Source organism: Bos taurus, chromosome 7 (genome assembly GCF_002263795.3).
Source record: "Bos taurus isolate L1 Dominette 01449 registration number 42190680 breed Hereford chromosome 7, ARS-UCD2.0, whole genome shotgun sequence".
NCBI lineage: Eukaryota > Metazoa > Chordata > Mammalia > Artiodactyla > Bovidae > Bos > Bos taurus.
In genome coordinates this window covers 59,480,077-59,502,554 of record NC_037334.1, presented here as the reverse complement: position 1 = coordinate 59,502,554, position 22,478 = coordinate 59,480,077, and the positions used below count along the sequence as shown (strand labels likewise).

General features: G+C 37.6%; 1 protein-coding gene and 1 long non-coding RNA gene across 4 annotated transcripts in view; one reads left to right on the top strand and one right to left on the bottom strand.

The window, feature by feature from the left end:
* LOC132345765 (uncharacterized) overlaps positions 1-22,478 on the top strand; it is a 95,952-nt gene that overhangs the window by 35,572 nt on the left and 37,902 nt on the right. The window lies entirely within an intron of this gene.
* SPINK6 (serine peptidase inhibitor, Kazal type 6) overlaps positions 14,009-22,478 on the bottom strand; it is a 42,020-nt gene continuing 33,550 nt past the window's right edge. For 2 of the 3 annotated variants that reach the window (XM_015472310.3, XM_059888781.1), the window contains exons 4-6: positions 19,461-19,535; positions 15,774-15,889; positions 14,009-14,260 (exon numbers count right to left, since the gene is read on the bottom strand). In XM_015472310.3, the coding sequence (XP_015327796.1) occupies positions 14,215-14,260; positions 15,774-15,889; positions 19,461-19,535 (237 nt within the window). In that variant the 3' untranslated portion in view covers positions 14,009-14,214. The remainder of the gene's footprint in view (positions 14,261-15,773; positions 15,890-19,460; positions 19,536-22,478) is intronic. The other variant, XM_015472312.3, reaches the window with a different exon arrangement.

Below are 22,478 nucleotides of genomic sequence, written 5' to 3'. Positions count from 1 at the left end.
TAGGTTATTACAGAATATTGAGCATAGTTCCCTGTGCTATACAGTAGGTCTGTTGATTATCTATTTTAAATACAGATATGTATTTATATGTATCAATCCTCAAATCTCAATTTATTCAATATATCTATATGTATGTATATATATTTATGTATGTATGTGTCAATCCTAAATTCCCAATTTATCGCTTCCCCCCTACCCTTCCCCTTTGGTAACCATATATTTGTCTAAGGCTGTGAGTCTGTTTCTATCTTGTAAATAAGTTCATTTCTATCTTTTTTCTTTAGAGTCCCCTTATGAATGATACTATATGATATTTATCTTACTCTCTCCAATTTACTTCAATTATGATAATCTCCAGGTCCATCCATGTTGCTGTAAATGGATTATTTCATTGTTTTTAATGGCTGAGTAATATTCTACTGTATATATGTATACCACATCTTCTTTATCCATTCATCTGTTGATGGACCTTTAAGTTGTTTCTATGTTTTGGCTATTGTGATTTTCATTTCTCTAATAATCGCAATATTGAACATGTTGTCCTGTGCTTCATGGCCATCTGTATGTCTTCTTTGGAGAAATGTTGATTTAGGTCTTTTGCCCACTTTTTTTTAATTTAATTTTATTTTTTTAAATATTGAGCCATGTGACCTGTTTCTAAATTTTGGAGATTAATCCCCTTTGGTGGAATCATTTGCTAATATTTACTCCCATTATGTGGGTTGTATTTTTGTTTTGTTTATGGTTTCCTTTGTTGTGCAGAAGTGTCTGAGTTTAATTAGGTTCCATTTGCTTCAGTTCAGTTCAGTAGCTCAGTCCTTTCCAACTCTTTGTGACCCCATGAACCACAGCACGACAGGCCTCCTTGTCCAACACCAACTCCCAGAGTTTACTCAAACTAATGTCCACTGAGTTGGTGATGCCATCCAACCATCTCATCCTGTGTCATCCCCTTCTCCTCCTGCCCTCAATCTTTCCCGGCATCAGGGTCTTTTCCAATGAGTCAGCTCTTCGCATCAGGTGGCCTAAGTATTGGAGTTTCAGCTTCAACATCAGTCCTTCCAGTGGACACCGAGGACTGATCTTTGTTGGCAAAGAATTGTCTCTGCTTTTTAATATGCTGTCTAGGTTGCTCATAACTTTTCTTCCAAGGAGTAAGCATCTTTTAATTTCATGGCTGCAATCACCATCTGCAGTGATTTTGGAACCCCAAAAAACAAAGTCAGCCACTATATTTTAATAGTTTCCACTGTTTCCCCATCTATTTGTCATGAAGTGATGGGACCAGATGCCATGATCTTAGTTTTCTGAATGTTGAGCTTTAAGCCAACTTTTTCACTCTCCTCTTTCACTTTCATCAAGAATCTCTTTAGTTCCTCTTCACTTTCTGGCATAAGGGTGGTGTCATCTGTGTATCTGAGGTTATTGATATTTCTTCCGGCAATCTTGATTCCAGCTTGTTCTTCCTCCAGCCCAGTGTTTCTCATGATGTACTCTGCATATAAGTTAAATAAGCAGGGTGACAATATACAGCCTTGACGTACTCCTTTTCCTATTTGGAACCAGTCTGTTGTTCCATGTCCGGTTCTACCTGTTGCTTCCTGACCTGCATACAGGTTCCTCAAGAGGCAAGTAACGTGGTCTGGTATTCCTATCTCTTTCAGAATTTTCCACAGTTTATTGTGATCCGCACAGTCAAAGGCTTTGGTATAGTCAGTAAAGCAGAAATAGATGTTTTTCTGGAACTCTCTTGCTTTTTCGATGATCCAGTGGATGTTGGCAATTTGATCTCTGGTTCCTCTACCTTTTCTAAAACCAGCTTGAACATCTGGAAGTTCATGGTTCATGTATTGCTGAAGCCTGGCTTGGAGAATTTTGAGGATTACTTTACTAGCATGTGAGATGAGTGCAATTGTGTGGTAGTTTGAACATTCTTTGACATTGCCTTTCCTTGGGATTGGAATTAAAACTGACTTTTTCCAGTCCTGTGGCCACTGCTGAGTTTTCCAAATTGGCTGGCATATTGAGTGCAGCACTTTAACAACATCATCTTTCAGGATTTGAAATAGCTCAACTGGAATTCCATCACCTCCACTAGCTTTGTTCGCAGTGATGCTTCCTAAGGCCCACTTGACTTTACATTCCAGGATGTCTGAGTCTAGGTGAATGATCACACCATCATGATTCTCTGGGTCGTGAAGATCTTTTTTGTACTGTTATTCTGTGTATTCTTGCCACCTCTTCTTAATATCTTCTGCTTCTGTTAGGTCCATACCATTTCTGTCCTTTATCGAGCCCATCTTTGCATGAAATGTTCCCTTGGTATCTCTAATTCTTGAAGAGATCTCTAGTCTTTCCCATTCTATTGTTTTCCTCTATTGCTTTGCACTGATTGCTGAGGAAGGCTCTCTTATCTCTCCTTGCTATTCTTTGGAACTCTGCATTCAAATGGGTATATCTTTCCTTTTCTCCTTTGCTTTTCACTTCTCTTCTTTTCACAGCTATTTGTAAGGCCTCCTCAGACAGCCATTTTGATTTTTTGCATTTCTTCTCTTGGAGATGGTCTTGATCCCTGCCTCCTGTACAGTGTCACAAACCTCCATCCATAGTTCATCAGGCACTCTATCAGATCTAGTGCCTTAAATCTATTTCTCACTTCCACTGTATAATCATAAGGGATTTGATTTAGGTCATATCTGAATTGTGTAGTGGTTTTCCCTATTTTCTTCAGTTTAAGTCTGAATTTGGCAACAAGGAGTTCATGATCTGAGCCACAGTCAGCTCCCAGTCTTGTTTTTGCTGACTGTATAGAGTTTCTTCATCTTTGGCTGCAAAGAATATGATCAGTCTGATTTCGGTGTTGGCCATCTGGTGATATCCATGTGTACAGTCTTCTCTTGTGTTGTTGGAAGAGGGTGTTTGCTATGACCAGCACATTCTCTTGGCAAAACTCTCTTAGCCTTTGCCCTGCTTCCTTCTGTACTCCATTTGCTTATTTTTGTTTTATTTCCATTGCTTTAGGAGATGGGTCAAAAAAGATACTGCTGTGATTTATGTCAAAGAGTGTTATTCCCTGTTGAATTTTTCATAATGGCCACCCTAAAGATGTGAAGTGATAGCTTACTGTGGTTTTGATTTGCGTTTTGAAGATAGTAATGTTGAGCACCTTTTTGTGTACCTGTTGGCCATTTGTATGTCTTCCTTGGTGAAATGTCTGTTCTTTCCTCTACCCGTTATTTTTAAAATTTATTTTAAATGGAGACTAATTGCTTTACAATATTGTATTGATTTCTGCCATGTATCAGTATGAATCAATCATAGATATACATGTGTCTCTTCCCTCTTAAACCTCCCTCCTGCCTCTCTAAGTTGTCACACAGCACCAGGATGAGCGTCCTGCATCTTAAAGCAAATTTCCACTGGCTCTTTATTTTGCATATGCTCTACCCATTATTTAATCTGATTTGTTTTAAGCTATATGAGTTCCTTATGTATTTTAGATATTAACCTCATATCAGATGCAAAGTTTACAAATATTTTCTCCCATTCTATAGATTGCTTTTTCATTTTTGTTAACCTTTTTCTTTTTTTCTGTGATGTAGTCCTACTTGTTTAGTTTTGCCTTTGTTGCTTGTGCTTATGGTGTCATATCCAAAATATCATTGTCAAGGCCAGTGTCAAAGATATTTGTCTCTCTCTCTCTTTCTTTTTAAGGAGTTTTAAAACTTTGGGTACTGTTTTTAAATCTTTAGTTCATGTCAGCTTGATTTTGTTTATGGTATTAGAATGGTGTCCAATTTCATTTTTTGCATGAGTATATACAGTTTTTTCAGTAACTTCTATTGAAGAGACTATTCTTTATCATTGTGTATTCTTGGTGTCTTTGTTGAAGGTCAGTTTACTGTATATATGTGAGTTCTGTTCTGTTGGTCTGACTACTATAGCTTAATAAAACTTGAAATCAGGTAGTGTGTTGTCTATAGCTTTATTTTTTCTAAAGATTGATTTAACCCTTCAGGGTCTTTTGTGGGTCCATATAAATCTAAGGAGTTTTCTATTTCTGTAAAAAAATGTCATTGGAATTTTTATAGAGATTGCATTGAATCTGTAGAATAATTTGGGTAGTATGGACTTTTTAACAATATTAATTCTTCCAATCCGTGAATACAGGATATCTTTCCAGTTATTTGTGTCTTCTTCAATTTCTTTCATTAGGTTTTAATAAGAGGTAAAGAGGGTTATTATTCAGTGATAAAAGTGTCGATTCATCAACAGGATATAGCAATTCTAAACATATATGCACTCAACATGGGAACATCTAAATATATAAAGCAAATATTAACAGAACTGGAAGGAGAAATAGTGCAATAATAGGAGAGGACTTCATTATCCTCTTTTCAGCAAAATGTCATCCAGATAGAAAATCAGTAAGGAAACATTTGATTTGAATTAAACTGTAGATCAGATCGACCTAAGAGATAGAGCGGATGAAACAGAATGTTCCATCCAATAGCAGAAGCATATGAATTCTTCTCAAGTACACACAGAACATTCTCCAGCTTAGATCATAGGCCACAAGACAAGTCTTAACAAACTTATAAAAGTTGAAATCATATCAAACATCGTTTCTAATCACAATAGCACTGAACTGGAAATCAGTAGGAAAAAGACTGAAAAATTCACAAACATGTGGAAGTTAAATAACGCTTTTCTAAAAACAAAACCAGTGGGTCAAAGGAAAGATCAAAAGAGGGGGAAAGCCTGAGTCAAATGGAAACGGAAACAATATACCCAAACTTATAGAGTTGATCTATTATGTACATTCCTTTAGTATGCATGTCTTATCAAATCTAAAGTGTAGCTGTAGTGAGACAAACTGGACCTGCCTTTTTTCTTGTTCAGTTCAGTTCAGTCACTCAGTCATGTCCGACTCTTTGTAACCCATGGACTGCAGCATGCCAGGCCTCCCTGTCCATCACCAACTCCCAGAGCTTACTCAAACTCATTTCCATTGAGTCGGTGATGCCATCCAACCATCTCATCCTCTGTCGTCTCCTTCTCCTCCTGCCTTCAATCTTTCCCAGCATCAGGGTCTTTTCAAATGAGTCAGCTCTTTGCATCAGGTGACCAGAGTATTGGAGTTTCAGCTTCAATATCAGTCCTTCCAATGAAAATTCAGGACTGATTTCCTTTAGGATGGACTGGTTGGATCTCCTTGCAGTCCAAGGGACTCTCAAGAGTCTTCACCAACACCACAGTTCAAAAGCATCAATTCTTCTGTGCTCAGCTTTCTTTATAGTCCAACTCTCACATCCATACACGGCTACTAGAAAAACCATAGCCTTTACTAGACAGACCTTTGTTGGCAAAGTAATGTCTCTGCTTTTTGAGATGCTGTCTAGGTTGGTCATGACTTTCCTTCCAAGGAGTCAGCATCTTTTAATTTCATGGCTGTAGTCACCATCTACAGTGATTTTGGAGCCCACCCAAATAAAGTCTGCCACTGTTTCCATTGTTTCCCCATCTATTTGCCATGAAGTAATGGGACTGGATGCCATGATCTTAGTTTTCTGAATGTTGAGCTTTAAGCTAACATTTTCACTCTCCTCTTTCACTTTTATCAAGAGGTTCTTTAGTTCTTTTTCACTTTCTGCCATAAGGGTGGCATCATCTGCATATCTGAGGTTATTGGTATTTCTCCCAGCAATCTTGATTCCAGCTTGTGCTTCATCCAGCCCAGTGTTTCTTATGATGTACCCTGCATATAAGTTAAAAAAGCAGGGTGACAATCTTTTCAAACTAAAGAAAGAAAAAAGTTTTTTCAGCTTATTTTCCTTTATGTCAAACTGCCAAACTGTAATGAACAAAAATTCTGTAAAGTCGCAGATACCAGCACTGAGAAAGTAAAAACGAAAGTTATAGAGACACAGAAAATATTTCACTAAATGCCTGTTTTATGGTTAGTAGCTTCTTTGAACTGGGGCTTCTCAGGCAGAGCTGTAGACCATCACAAATTTAACATAATTGTTCACATATTGGGCTTCCCTGCTGGCTCAGATGTTAAAAAATCTGCCTGCAATGCGGGAGACCCAGGTTCAATCCTGGGTTGGGAAGATCCCCTGAAGAAGGATGGCAACCCACTCCAGTATTCTTGCCTAGAGAATCCCATAGATGGAGGAGACTGGAGGGCCACAGTCCATGGGGTCGCAAAGAGTTGGACACGTTCACATGTTATGAATTATGGTAGATGCATGTCACCCTCTTTACGTAAGCCTTTTGAATTATGAATATTTCTATTTTTGATGTCTCCAAGTACATTTGACAACACCTCTAATTTAACACATATATCCAAGTCACTCAAATTACTATGCTTACGTGAAGGGTAGTTTATGAGCATGAGGTTGGCACAACCATATTGAGTAAATCCAGATTTTGAAACTCACTGGCTGTAGGATCATGGCCTAATCATCTCTCTCTACTAAAGGCTTCTCTTTTATAAAATGGGACTATAACTTCACAGCTGTTACTAACTTTAAATGTGATAATGATTGTGTGCTTATCACAGTGAAGATGGTTAATAGTAAGTAGTTGATTACCCTTATTAGTGGTGAATTATTTCAGTCTTTATCTTAGTTACTTTTTTCTCTGGCCTTTTCTTCCCTTTTATTCCTCTTTTTATCTTAGAGTTCATGTTTCTGAGTTTGTGTGTCTACGTCAAGAAACCTTTACATTGGCACAGAAAAGCCCCTATACCTGCCTCCTTCACTTAAGCCTAATTGTTGACAAAGAATGTCATATTTGCAGGGAATTTCACTTCAAAAAACCAGTAACAAGAGAAAAGCTGAGGACGTGACTTGGCAACAGTTGGCATGGAAAAAGAAAAAAAAAACTTGCCTTAGGACAGTTAGTGGTTATGTTTATTATGATCCAGTTTTGACAAAGTTTCCATTTTTATTTGAAAGTATAATGATAGATATGGTTGTTCAGATCAAGTGAATTGGTTTTTTATGCTTTGAAGAGTACAAACTATACTTGAAACATTGTGTTCTTTCCTGGATCACAACAATGAGGAACATAAACAGAATTATTATCAGTATTTGCTCCTGTTGGCAGAATGTCTGTGTTTTAAAAGATCACTAAAAAAAAAAAAAAAAAAACAGAAAAGTTTTAAACATAACAGCAATATTAAAATAATTTTACAATGAACCCACCTTCTAGATTGAACCGTCAGTATTCACTACACTTGTTTCATCCTATATGGATCCGTTTATTCATTAATCCACCTTTAATGGAATTCAAAGTAAATTGCAGATATCCGTACCCTTTGCTCTAAGAACTTCACTATGTATATTATAGCTAAGACTGCAGTGCATGTTTATACTTTTTGTTTTGATATACAATTTGCAAACTGTGATATGCATAAATCTTTAGTGTGTATTCACTAGGCTTTAAAAAATATATGCATCACCGAACCCAGACTCCTATAGAGTGTTTGTTTTTATATATGTGACTTCCTTCTTCTAAGAAACATTATTGACTGGTCTCCTCTGGTTTGCTTTTTATTTTTTTAATCTAAATTTATTTATTTTAATTGGAGGCTAATTACTTTACAATATTGTATTGGTTCTGCCTTTTTACATGCTTCCCTTTCATACCCAAAGAATAGCTCAGAACTAGACGAGATACGGTATTTTGCTCACTTATTCACTTATGGCACTGGAAATAAGCCTGGAAATAAATAATAGCCTTAAGATGTAGATAAGGATTTTGTATGAGGAATAAAGGGCAGGCAGAGTGACAGAAGAAGGCACAAGAGGCTTTTTAGGCAGGAGACGGTGAAGTGGTGGAAATGTAATTTTTATGTGGACAGCCAACAGGAGTCTCACCTGGCTGGAGGGAACGGTTCTAACAGGGGAAAGAAGGAGTGAGCTATGTGGAAAGGTAGTACTTCCCAAAAATGTGCACTGATTCAGTTATCAAAATACAGATAGCACTCTACATGTTGACATTAGAATAGCTAAATAACTTCAGGGATTAGAAACCAAAGAGGGCTTAATTTCTGTAATGAGCAGGGAATTTAGTATATGGATAAAAGTGACAGAAAAGAAAACCGTGTGTATTTTCAAAGATGGTAAATGAATTGAAGATAGGCATTTTTAAAAATTTATTTATTTTAATTGGAGGATAATTACTTTATTGTGATGGGTTTTGCCTTACATCAATATGAATCCGCCACAGGAATTCATGTGTCCCCTGCATCCTGAACCTCCCTCCCACCTCCCACCCCACCCTATCCTTCCAGGTTGTCACAGAGCATGGGCTTTGGGTGCCCTACTTTGTACATCAAACTCGCACTGTTTATCTGTTTTACATATGATAATGTATATGTTTCAATGCTATTCTCTCAAATCATCCCACCCTCTCCTTCCACTGAGTCCAGTCTGTTCTTTACGTCCGTGTCTCCTTTGTGGCCCTGCACATAGGATCATTGTACCATCTTTCTAGATTCCATATGTGTGTTAATATATGGTATTTTCTTTCTCTTTCTGACTTTCTTCACTCTGTATAATAGGCCCTAGGTTCATCCACCTCATTAGAACTGCCTCAAATGTGTTCCTTTTTATAGCTGAGTAATATTCACTTGTGGATATATACCACAACTTCTTTATCCATTCATCTGCCAGTGGACATCTAGGTTGCTTCCACGTTTTAGTTATTGTAAATACTGCAGCAGTGAACCCTGAGGTACATTTGCAGGTGTCTTTTGCAGTTATGGTTTCCTCAGAGTATATGCCCAGGAGTGGGATTGCTGGGTCATATGATAGTTTTATTCCTAGTGTTTTTTAGGGAACCTCTATAGGCATTTTTAAAACTGTGTAAATACTGAGAAAAAGAGCAAAGATGCCCTGACCATGGTTTATAAAGTTAGTATAATGCTGAAATTGATGACAGAACATCAAAGTAGAAGCTACTGCTGTCAGTCTTCACAGTACATTTAGGAGGTAAGGACTAGTATCATCATTTTACAGATGAGTAAACCACAACCTCATTGGAAAAGACCCTGATGCTGGGAAAGATTGAAGGCAGGAGGAAAAGGGGATGACAGAGAATGAGATGGTTGGATGGCATCACCAACTCAATGGACATGAGTTTGAGTAAACACTGGGAATTGGTGATGGACAAGGAGGCCTGTTGTGCTGTGGTCCATGAGGTCACAAAGGGTTGGACACGACTGAGCAACTGCACTGAACTGAAACCACAATGCAAATAAGCCAGATGACTTGTTCAAAAGCACATAGCTTATGTCAGAGTCATGACTCATATTGTGGTCCGTATGATTAAAAGAGTCCGCCTCTTACAATGGCCTTACTCTAATTTTGTATTATGTGGGTTTTTCCCCTTTCGCAAGGGGAATAATCTTTACCCATTATTGTTTAATCCCTAAGTTGTGTCCAAATCTTTGCAACTCCCTGGACTGCAGAACACCAGCCTCCCCTATCCTCCACTGTCTCCCAGAGTTTGTCAAACTCATGTCCATTGAGGCGATGATGCCTTCTCATCTTCTGCCATCCCCTTCTCCCGCCTTCAATCTTTCCTAGCATCAGGGTCTTTTCTAATGAGTTGGCTCATTGCATCAGCTGGCTAAAGTATTGGAGCTTCAGCATCTGTCTTTCCAGTGAATTTTCAGTGTTGATTTCCTTTAGAATTGACTGATCTCCTCTGTCCCAGCAACTCTCAAGAATCTTCCCCAGCATCACAATTCAAAAGCTCCAATTCTTCGGCACTCAGCCTTCTGTAAGGTCCAACTCTCACATCCATATGTAACTACTGGAAAAACCATAGCTTTGGTTGTACTAACCTTTGTCAGGAAAGTAATGTCTCTGCTTTTGAATATGCTCTCTAGGTTTGTCATAGCTTTTCTTCCAAAGAGCAAACATCTTTTATTTTCATGGCTATAGTTCACAATGATTTTGGAGCCCAAGAAAATAAAAGTTGTCATTGTTTTCACTTTTTCCCTTTGTCTTTGCTGTGAAGTGATGGAACTAGATGCCTTGGCCATAGCTTTTTGAATATTGAGTTTCAAGCTAGCTTTTTCCTCTATAACCCTCATCAAGAGGTCCTTTAAATCTTCTTCACTTCCTGCCATTAGAGTAGTATCATCTGAGATTGTTGATACTTCTCCTGGCAATCTTGATTCCAGCTTGTGATTCATCCAAACTGGTATTTCACATGATGGACTCTGCATAGAAGTTATATAAGCTGGGTGGCAATATACAGCCTTGTCATACCCCTTTCCCAATTTTGAACCAGTCAGTTGTTCAATTGTTGCTTCTTGACTCACTTGCAGGTTTCTCAGGAAACAGGTAAGCTGGTCTGATACTCCATATCTTCCAGAATTTTCCACAGTTTGTTGTGATCCACACAGTCAAAGGCTTTATTGTAGTCAGTGAAACAAAAGTAGATATTTTTTCTGTAATTTCCTTGCTTTTCCCATGATCCAACGAATGTTGGCAATTTGATCTCTGGTTCCTCTGGCTCTTCTAAACCCAGTGTGTACATCTGAAAGTTCTTGGTTCATGTACTGTTGAAGCCTAACTTGAAAGTTTTGAACATAACCTTACTAATGTGGGAGATAAGCACAATTGTACAGTAGTTTGAACATTCTTTGGGATTGCCCTTCTTTGGGATTGGAATGAAAACTGACCTTTTCTATTCCTGTGGCCACTGCAGAGTTTTCCAAATTTTCTAACGTATTTAGTGCAGCACTTAATAGCATCATTTTTAAGGATTTTAAATAGCTCTCCATTTGCTTTGTTCATAGTAATGCTTCCTAAGGCCCACTTGACCTCACACTCCAGGGTGTCCAGCTCTAGGTGAGTGACCATACCACCATGGTTATCCAGATCTTTAAGACCTATTTTGTATAGTTCTTCTGTGTATTCTTGCCACCTCTTCTTTTTTTTTTTTTAACTTTAAACAATTTTTATTACACAAAGGTTGTCACATAATTGGATATTTCTCTACTCTGTACACAATTGTTCTTACTCTCCACAGAAAGGCTGTTTCTTAACTTCTCATCTGGTGATAGCAAGCACTAAAATCCTGATTTTAACAGAATAGTAGTAAAAATGCCTCAGTGATTTAAGTTGAAAGCAGTACATTGGTACATGGCTCTTAAGCTCATTTATCAGGAATGTACAAATGTCTTTATTTAAAAATACAAAATAAATTATCTGTAGGCATGGACAATGACAGCAGTAAACCATTCTATGTTGTCAACTGAAACCAGTAACTAATGGTTATAGTTATTTTCTTAAACATCAGCCAGCCTTTTCTTCAGTCAGCTCCTTCAACTGACCTCTCCTGAAGTTATTGGTGAGGAACACTGCCTTGAGCTTCCTCTCACAGTTCATTAATAATGGCAAAGCACTATTCTAGGAGTTAGAACATGCCACCTCCCATGCCACCTCCCATTCCACCCATGCCACCCATTCCAGGATCCTTCTCTTCTTTAGGAATTTCTGTGACGACAACTTCTGCTGCTGTTAAGAGAGAGGCCACTCCGGCAGCATCCAGTAATGCAGTTCTTACAACCTTAGTTGGATTTTGTATAGTTCTTCTGTGTATTCTTGCCACCTCTTCTTAATCTCTTCTGTTTCTTTTAGGTCCTTACCATTTCTGTCCTTCATCATGCCCATCCTTGCATGACATATTCCCTTGATATCTCCAATTTTCTTGAAGAGATCTGTAGTCTTTCCTATTCTATTGTTTTCCTCTGTTTCTTTGCATTGTTCATTTAAGAAGGCGTTCTTATTTCTTCTTGCTATTCTCTGGAACTCTGCGTTCAGTTGAGTATATCTTTCCCTTTCTCCCTTGCCTTTTGCTCTTTTCTTTACTTAGCTATTTGTAAAGCCTCCTCAGACAATCACTTTGCCTTCTGGCATTTCTTTTTCTTTGGGATGGTTTTGGTCACTGCCTGGGTTGGGAAGATGAAGATCTCCTGGAGTAGGAAATGGAAACCCACTCCTGTATTCTTGCCTGGAAAATTCCATGGACAGAGGAGTCTGGCGGGCTACAGTCCATGGGGTCTCAAAGCATCTGACACAACTGAGCCACTAAGCACACAGCACAGCATCTTTATTCATGGAAGAGTACAAATCCCACATTTGACAAGAGTATAAGGTGTTTCTTTTTCCTAATTTTTCCTCAACCTAATTCATGCCTCGCCCCCCACAACCAGGCTCTTCACCTAAACATCAGATGCATCCCCCATTTTGGTTAGACCCTCTTCAATTATATACATGAAGAGTAACATCTATGTGCATAAGATATAATTGAGATTTTACAAACAGAAAAAAATGGTCTTAATGTTTTTAGTTAACATACTTTTATACATAAGAATAAAAGAAAAAAATCCCTCTGCCAGAAAACATTTCCTGAGTACCTACTGTGACTCAGGCTCTGTTCTCCATGCTTGGAATACAGTTATAAATGGGGATGACAAAGGAAAAAAAAAATCTTGATTACAAAACTACATAGAGAAAACATTGACTATAAAGTCATGATTTAGGCTTAGCCTCTCTGACCGTATCACCAGAAATTTGCCCTCATATTCATCCCTCTTCAGTCACTGTTGCTTGCTTGCTGAACCTCGAACAAATCAGGTGTCCTTCAGACTAAAGGACTGTGTTCTAGCTTTTCCTTTTGCTGTTCCACAAGATACTTGTTTGGCCAACTCCCTCATCTCCATTTCTTCTAGTTAGAACTCTTCTAATCATCTGACTTAGTATTGCAATTGGCTACTGTCTCTGCTTAAGTACTACTATATTATTTATTTACTTATTACGATTATTTTTTGTCTGTTACCTCTTCCTGTGATATAAGCTTCATCAAGATAGGGGTTTTTTGTTTGTTTGTCTGTATGTTTTTTCCTTTCTTATCCTTATCCATAACTATATTTCAAGTATGGAGACCAGAAAGAGCCTCCTTCAGAGTAGGCACCCAGTAAATATTTGCTGGCAGAGGGATGATCATCTAGTAAATATATCTAGATTGGTCTTCTGTGTGAGTTCACCCAGGACGATGTTATCTGTAAATACATGCTATATTGAATTAGAGTACTCAAAGGGTAGTTTTTCAGCACTTCCAATTGGATGGCTCAGAATGAGATATTTATATATCTAGCTTGTCTTCCTGGGATTGAGCCAGCTATGTGGAGACGGAACTGGTTATCAAAAGAGCTATGTTTTAACCTTGGCTTTTCTACTAACTGGAGCTTTTTTCTTTGGCAGTATAAGTAAGCTTTCTCTGGGCCTTTAGATTTCTCGCATTTCATCCAACTCTCTCATTCCATGATTAACATCAGTTAATTTCATTCCTTTACACAGTTTTAGAGACTTTGCATCTATTCATTATTTATTGAACATATATTCACTTCTTTCTTCTAGATCCTTTGATGTTGCTGGGAAGCCAAATAAAGTAGGTCTTTATGAAGTATCTATTATGTAATAATATAATTCATCATTCCCTAGAGATAAGAAAACTATGGTCCAGAGAGGATAAATGTTTTATTTTTATATAAAATATTTTCCTGAAATTAGGAAGAAAATGTAATTTGTGATCTAAGACTTAAATCATAGATACTGTAAAATAATTATAGACATATGATCATCTCAGTAAAAATTCCTTCATTATTTACACTGATATTCCAAGAATAAAGAGAAAGAAGGACATGGAGGTACCTATGGCTGATTCTTGTTGATGTTTGACAGAAAACAACAAAATTCTGTAAAGCAATTATCCTTCAATTAAAAAATGAAGTGGAAAAAACAAAAGAGGAGGGAGGGGGTTTTCCTAGGTTCCCATGGTGACCACTGCATGGTTGATTTCCATCAGAAAAACAGGTCTTTTTATCCAAGTTTATGCCAGGTCAGTATTCTATATTGTATCTGTAGGTTTTGTTTTGTTTTTTTGGTGACAGATTATAAAAAGAAAAAAAAAACAGTGATTTTACAGAATTTACTTTATTGACAAGCGAATCAAGAAAAATATATATGGAACACCCTAAGCGCAAGGTAGAGTAGAAGGTGTGTCTTTATAAATTGAAGGGATTCGCTAGAGAAAAGTAAAGTAAAAGCAGAGGCAAGTAAAGAAATACGAGAGAGCTGGCAAGTCAGCTCTCTGATTCAGCATTTTCAGCATTCTGGTTCTGATTCAGCATTTTCCACGGTGCTTTAGGTTGATTTTCCCACCACTTTTCCTACAAAAAAGAAAGACAAATATATGCTCAGTGCAGTATCATTACTATCCATCACAGAGGTTGGAAAAAGGTTTAACTGTCATAGAATCAATTGATTCACACGTATCCATGTCTATGATTAGGTGTTAGTTAAATGCACTTGGAGGTAACATCTCGCCTCATTGCAGAAAGTATGAATCTTAAACTTCAGAGTTTTACTAAGGTTTAGACCTTTCAGTTTTAACTGTTCATTATCTGAGAGTAAATATGTATACAGATGTAAAAATTGAGATATAATTGCAAAGAGACTATACTGTCATAGTTCTAACCTGATAGAAGATGTAAGAGGTTGAACCAAATATTCAGGCCTTTGACATTTTTTAGCAGACATGTTTTCAGGCCCTCTGAGTAATGTGGGCCCATTAAATCAAATCTCACCTTACCCTACTGCCCTTCTCCTGGGAAAATGTTGATATTGATATGTCAGATATATAGAAATATAGGCACATGTGTATTATCTATAGATTCAATATTTATTAATATCATTCTACATGCTTAGCCCTGTTATTGATAGGGATTTATATATTCCCTGTGCCTAGGAATTTTATGGGTTAATTAAGGAAAGTTAAGGAATTCATAGAAGAAACTCTAATACAAGAAAATGATGAGAGTGGTAGAAGACACTAGAAAGTGTGATCATTTTTATCTTGCTTAAATCCCCTGGCTTTTAGAGCAGTCAATTAATCAAAAGATTGATTAATTGATGGAATAAATATTTATTAAATATAAATTACATTTCATTGGGAATCTAATAGTCAACTAAAATAATATAGACTAAAATCTATAGCACTTGTTCTGTTTTTTATAAACATGTAAACTCAATAAATATTTTTCTTTGGTAGAATTTTCCTAATATAATTGGTAAAATTTGTATAGTCTGGATAATAAAGGATAATCCTCTCTGTTGTTTATTGAAAGGCTGTTTTCATCAGAATGAATGGAACTTATTGTCTACAAAATGTATTATTTTTTATAAAATAAATATCAGAAAATAATTTGGATAATATTTTTATCGATAAAATTTCTCCTAAGTTTTTCATGATTCTGATTTTGAGGAAATTTTTAACTTGACTATGCTTCTAAAACTTTCTTCCATCTTTTCCAAAATTATAATAACAACAAACATAATTGTATGAAAATGATTGAAATTTTAATTAGAAATAAATGAAAAACTAAGAAAATGTATCAAAATGCTTAAAGACATAAAAAATTTTTTTAAAGTTACCTGAGTCAAAAATACTAACAAAGTGAAATACCTGAGATTATCTTTTTAGATAATTTAGAAACCTTCAGATAACTTTGGCGGGGGCTTGTTTTTGTTTCATTTGTTTTCAACTCATTTGCCTGAAACTTATTACTTCAGTTTCTATGGATGGGTATGAGTAGAACTCTCTAGAATATCTCAAGGACAGTGTCATAATCTTATTCTGGAAGTTTGTGTTTGCAAGGTAGATTTGATGAATATGATACTTACATCACTGCCTTACAGAAGGCACATTTATTGCCATATGTCTGGCCATCAGAACCACAGTGGGGATTAGATTCCCGAGTACAGTAGACCTTGGGGTCCTTGAACTCAGCACAGTCAACCTGGCAGAGTAAACGCAGTGACATTGATATTAGTGCATTCTGTCTAAGGGACTGTCCCTCAGATAAGAAGTTGTGGACAGTAAACTTAAAATTATACATATTATTGTACATAGTTGTGGTGTAAAGTTTTCTAAGTAAAAATCACTTTCTTTTTCTAACTAGAATGTATTAAACATAATTAAGATTTTTTCTTTAAAGAACACATGTCTATAGTCACTGTATTCAGGGGTATGTTAATGATATAAGGCAGATGCTTATTTCTTACAGGAGGAGTGAGACAAATGCTATGGGTATGGTTTTATCCTCCAATGCTAATTTGTACCAATTGAGAGTAGTTTTGGGTCTTTAAATGGGGGGAAAAAAACTGTATTGGGATTCCCTGGTTGTCCAGTGGTTAGGGCTCTACATTTCCCCTGCAGCAGACACAGGTTCGATTCCTGGTCTGGGAACTAAGATATTACATGCTGTATGCTGCAGACGAAAAAACAAGAAAATTTGTATTAGTGTAACTACAAAAGCATTCCTCCTGAATTGCTTTAAAGATATGAATGGTCACTGCAAGACGCTCCCAGGTGTTATTTGATAACTGGTCAGTTTTCCCTGGCTGCTATATCAGTTTATTATCTCTTGAAAACAAAATTCTAATATCTTTACATTAACTTACTCTGTCCCAGAATCTGTAGAATTTGAACTTTTGTGCCTACTACAATAACTGAGTAATGACTGCCCTAAACTGTTCTGTTTTGAAGGATTCTGAGGTTGCATCTAGCCTTGGTGAGAAAACACACTGTGACCAATTAATGATTATCATCATGGGCTCTAGAGACAGAATGATTATGCTACTAAGGTATCTCCTTAGTTATAGTGATATCTTGGAATTAGTCTGGAGTTTTAAGATTCTTTTCAATTCACTCTCAATTGAGTCAGTATTTGGTGTGCAGATAACATTTGAGCCATTTTATTCCAGAGAACAGGCAATATGCAGTAGGTAAAACTGAACTCCTTCAGATGGCAGCTGTGTGGAATGAAGTGACATTTAAACACGAATAGAGGGACCATACTTTACCCCATCATAGTTTTATTAAGATAATACTATCTTATGTTTATCAGTTGCTTCATAATCTCCAAACTGTTCCCACATGGATCAACTCCATCATCTCACAGTAACGCAGAGATTCACATTAAACAATATAAAATGTATTAGCCAATTTACAGACATGAATATTGATCCTTAGGAAATTAAGTGGCTTACCAGTGCCATACAACCAGAAGCACTGAGACCAATGCTTGAACATACTTTTCATGGCTGACTCAGAATTTCTGGCAATATACAGTTGTTGATTTCCAACAAATCTTCATTGAGAGAAATAAAGACCAACTGTCATGATATACCTTGACCTTGCTTATAGTCAGGCCATGTAGACTTTATTAGAGTAACTTCTTAGTGGACTGTATGGGCACAGGTAAGATGAATCATTTGTTTAAAGTATTAGCAAACCATTATATACTGACAAAGCCCCCTGAAACTTTGCATGAGGAGGTGCCCAGCAAAAAAGCCATACAACTGAGTTGTAAAAATATTATTACATATATCAGGTTTAAGGTATCCAACTCTTGAATATAACTTTTTGTTGAAATTTGGCATCTTGTACTATTAAGATTGGGTAGTATGATCCTAACCAGTGATTTTCTTAGGGCTGGGTCAGATAGAAGATACCCAGGCTTCTTATTGTCCTACATGTAGGCCCACTTTCTCCTCTGCTCTTACAGATAACTCCATCTTCTCATACCACTTTCAGGACAGTAATCTTTTCTTTAGGTCTCCAAATAGAAAATAAAAGCTGGAAAATCTTTAGGATATTATAAACCACAGAATGTGTGTGTGTTACTCACTCAGTCATGTCTGACTCTCTGCGACTACGTGGACTGTAGCCCTCTAGGCTTCTCTGTCCATTGGGTTTTCCAAGCAAGAATACTGGAGTGGATTGCCATTTCCTTCTCCAGGGGAACTTCCTGACCCAGGGATCGAACCTGCCGCATTGCAGGCTGATTCTTTACTGTCTGAGCCACCAGGGAAACCATAGAATGTTAAAAACAACAACAACAACAAAAAACCAATGTATTTTGTATTTATGTCACTAAAGTACACATTTGCAGTTATGTGCGTGAGTCAAGAAAATTCTTTAAACCACAGAATCATCATGTTTTCTTTTATTTCACATAGAGCTAATGGGTAACTAGTATTTAGAGAACACAGGGCTTGGTGCTGGTGATATAAGAAGGAAGCAGTTATAAATATATCAGTAAGCTCACCATCTTATCTGCATTAGGGAATCAGAGAAGGGCAGGTAATTACAGCACTGTGTGTCATAAAGGCCACAATGGGACAAATACAGGCAATGTGGAAACTGAGAAAAAGGGCATCTCAGTCAGAGATAGGTGTCTCCCTACAGGTTCTAAGTGTTTTCATGGTCAACTTCTTTGCTGTAAACATCTTTGCCACAGACACTTTCATGGATAGCTAATTGACTATAAAGCAATTTTTCCATAAAAGATAAAATTACCAAAAATAAAAGAGAGACATTAATGAGAATATAATGAAATTTATTTTTCATAGCAAAATTAAAAAAACTTTATTGCAAAATATAGCATATTTGAATGTATTTAACGTGTGCAGATTCATGGCCATATTGCACAAATACCTAATTTAATTTTATGGGTTGTACCTAAGCAGGTGCCTTCAACATCTTTCGTTCATAGTATTGTACCTTTTTCTGCTACTTTGTTTCCTCATTTGGCTTCACAGTTTTTTACTAAAATTTCTGCCTTCATTAAGAGCGGTATTGTTTTCCAAATACTAGGATACACATTTGTAACTATTTGTTTTACTTTGTAAAGCTTTTACACTGTTGTTTGTTCCTGCTGCTGCTGCTACTAAGTTGCTTCAGTCCTGTCCGACTCTGTGAGACCCCATAGACGGCAGGCAGCCCACCAGGCTCCCCGGTCCCTGGGATTCTCCAGGCAAGAACACTGAGTGGGTTGCCATTTCTTTCTCCAGTGCATGAAAGTGGAAAGTGAAAGTGAAGTCGCTCAGTCGTATCTGACTCTTAGCGACCCCATGGACTGCAGCCTACCAGGCTTCTCCATCCATGGGATTTTCCAGGCAAGAGTACTGGAGTGGGGTGCCATTTTCCTGGTATAGTGCTAAATAAGTATTACCACCATATTTTCTGTCAAGCCCAAATGTGAAGTTTTTATTAGCCATTATTTTAAAACTGCCAGGGTGCGCCTCACTATCCAGACCATTATAAGGGCCAAGATTTATATAATATAAAAATGGGAATACTGTATCAATGGAGAAATGAAACCAAACGGTCGACCAGAGAAAGCTGAAATACCAACCCAAGCCATCAACCGGTTTATCTTTTATGGCAAAATTGCCTTGCAGCTAACTAGTTACACAAGGGCTGAAACCCCTGTGGCAAAGATGTTTGCAACAAAGCGGCATACGGGGAAGATGCCAGATGTGGCCTCTCAGGTCAGGTAAGGAAAAGAAAAAAAAGTCTCTTACTTGAAAGAGACGCCTCCTTAAGCCACCTTTCCTTGGCATCCAACCCTGTGATCTTGTGTTGCAGCCTCCTTTGTCCTTCAGAAAGCAACATGGAAGTGGCACTTGGGGAGATTCTTTGCTTTGAGAATTTCCAGATCCCTCCTCCCTCCCCAAACCCACCTGACCCTTCCATCACCCCTGGAAATAGGACTAGGAACAGCAAAGGATTTCAGTGAATAAAACCAAATCAACTAACTGGTATATTACCAAGCCTCCTTAAATTAACATAGGTACACGAATCTACATACTTGTAAATTGCAGTGGCTTCCCGTGATCCCTGAAGGTAGCTCAGGAGTCAAGTTATAGAACTTTTTCTGCCACTTGCCATTGGGCAGTTGTGTTATCTTGGACAAAGTACTCAACATCTGTGCCTCAATTTTCTTAACCAAAATTTTAAAAACAAATAAAAACCCAAAATACAGTTGCCATGCCTCATTCCCAGGGTTTTTATGACAATCAAATGTAGTCACCTTAAGAGTTGTAGAAAGTCAGTGTGGAATATTTGAAATAGTCCTGGAGGAGTAGTGTAGAAAATAAGCCTCTCATTGTAGGCCTGCACTAACTGTATCTCATCACATTCCGAAAGGCTCTAACTCATAAAGAATGCTAAGTGTCATGAAACTAGAAAATCCCTAAGGATGCTCCAGCTTTGATAATCCAAATTGTAGCTATGACTTCTTATGGTGGAATAGCTTAGTAAAGCTAGGTCCTTAGTTCTGCAGTTTGGTGGGAGAAGTAACAACTATTGTTCAAATGCTTCCTCCTTCATGTCTAAAGGATACTCTTCACTCACTTGTGAAAAATTGTAGCATGGTGACTAGGGACAGAAAAGAACCACCCTCAGAGAATTCCAGAGATTTGTTTTTTTTTTTTCAGTCACTCAGTCATGTCTGCCTCTTTGTGACCCCATGGACTGCAACACACCAGGCTTCCCTATCCTTCACCATCTCCTGGAGCTTGCTCAAATTCATGTCCATTGAGTCGGTGATGCCATCCAACTATCTCGTCCTCTGTTGTCCCCTTCTCCTCCTGCCTTCAATCTTTCCCAGCATTAGGGTCTTTTCCAGTGAGCCAGCTGTTCACATCAGGTGGCCAAAGGCTCAGATTGTGGTCTTTGCAGAATGCCTTTACAGAGCCAGCCAGAAATCCCTGCTCTGAGGCAGAGAGCCAGGCTGATTGTTGTTATTGTTCAGTCACTGTCATGTCTGACTCTGCGACCCCATGGACTATAGCATGCCAGGCTCCTCTGTCTTCCACTATCTCCTGGAGTTGGCTAAAATTCATCTCCATTGAGTCAATGATACTATCTAACCATCTCATCCTCTGCTTTCCTGTTTTCCTTTTTCCTTCAATCTTTCCCAACTTCAGGGTCTTTTCAAGTGAGTCGGTTCTTTGCATCAGTATTGGAGCTTCAGCAACAGTTCTTCCAATGAGTATTCGGGGTTTATTTCCTTTTGAATTGACGTTGTGATCTCCTTGCAGTCCAAGAGACTCTGAAGAGTCTTCTCCAGCACCACAATTCAAAAGTGTCAGTTTTTCAGCACTCTGCCTTCTTTATAGTTTTGACTATACCAACCTTTGTCAGCAATGTGATGCCTCTGCTTTTTAACATGGTATCTAGGTTCGTCATAGCTTTCTTTCCAAGGAGCAAGCATCTTTTAATTTCATGGCTGTAGTCACCATCTACAGTGATTTTGGAGTCTAAGAAAATAAAATCTGTCACTGTTCCCCTTTTTTCCCTTCTATTTGCCATGAAGTTGATGGGACTGGATGCCATGATCTTAGTTTTTGGAATGTTGAGTTTCAATATTTTAATTCTAAAAAAAATTCAGTGAAAATTTGTAGACACACACACTCCCTTAGGATGTAAGACTTCATTTCTTCTCTTTACTGAAAAATACTACCTTTGTGGGTAAATTAACCCCGTTCTTTCCTAGCCCCCTTAATACCAGTTTCCCTAACCCCTCTCTAACTTGGCTTCTACTTCTCCTGTTTTAATAGTGCTTCCACACAACCAAAGTGAAAGTGAAAGTGAAGTCACTCAGTCGTGTCCGACTCTTTGTGACCCCATGGACTATAGCCTACAAAACTGCTCTCTAAATGACATCTTTCAGGATCCATTGGATATTTATAAAATGCTCATGATTTCTTTATATGTGCTATTCTTGACTACCCCCACCTTTTCAAAACTCCTTTCTGATTCATATATGTCAGTACCCCCAGTTTTCCAGCTATTTATTCTCTTTTTTTATTATCTGTTCTAGCTTCCTCCTGGGTATTAATTATATACATTTTCAAGAAAACTTTATATATTTGATTTTCTCTGAGAACATGTATTTCCCCAGATGATACTAATGAGTCCTAGACTTTTTTTCTTGTCTTCAAAATTTCAATGTCTAGGGAGAATATAATAGCAAATGAAGCAACAGACAAACAACTAATCTCAAAAATATACAAGCAACTCCTACAGCTCAATTCCAAAAAATATAAATGACCCAATCAAAAAATGGGCCAAAGAACTAAATAGACATTTCTCCAAAGAAGACATACAGATGGCTAACAAACACATGAAAAGATGCTCAACATCACTCATTATCAGAGAAATACAAATCAAAACCACTATGAGGTACCATTTCACACCAGTCAGAATGGCTGCGATCCAAAAGTCTACAAGCAATAAATGCTGGAGAGGGTGTGGAGAAAAGAGAACCCTCTTACACTGTTGGTGGGAATGCAAACTAGTACAGCCACTATGGAGAACAGTGTGCAGATTCCTTAAAAAACTGGAAATAGAACTGCCTTATGATCCAGCAATCCCACTGCTGGGCATACACACTGAGGAAACCAGAAGGGAAAGAGACACGTGTACCCCAATGTTCATCACAGCACTGTTTATAATAGCCAGGACATGGAAGCAACCTAGATGTCCATCAGCAGATGAATGGATAAGAAAGCAGTGGTACATATACATAATGGAGT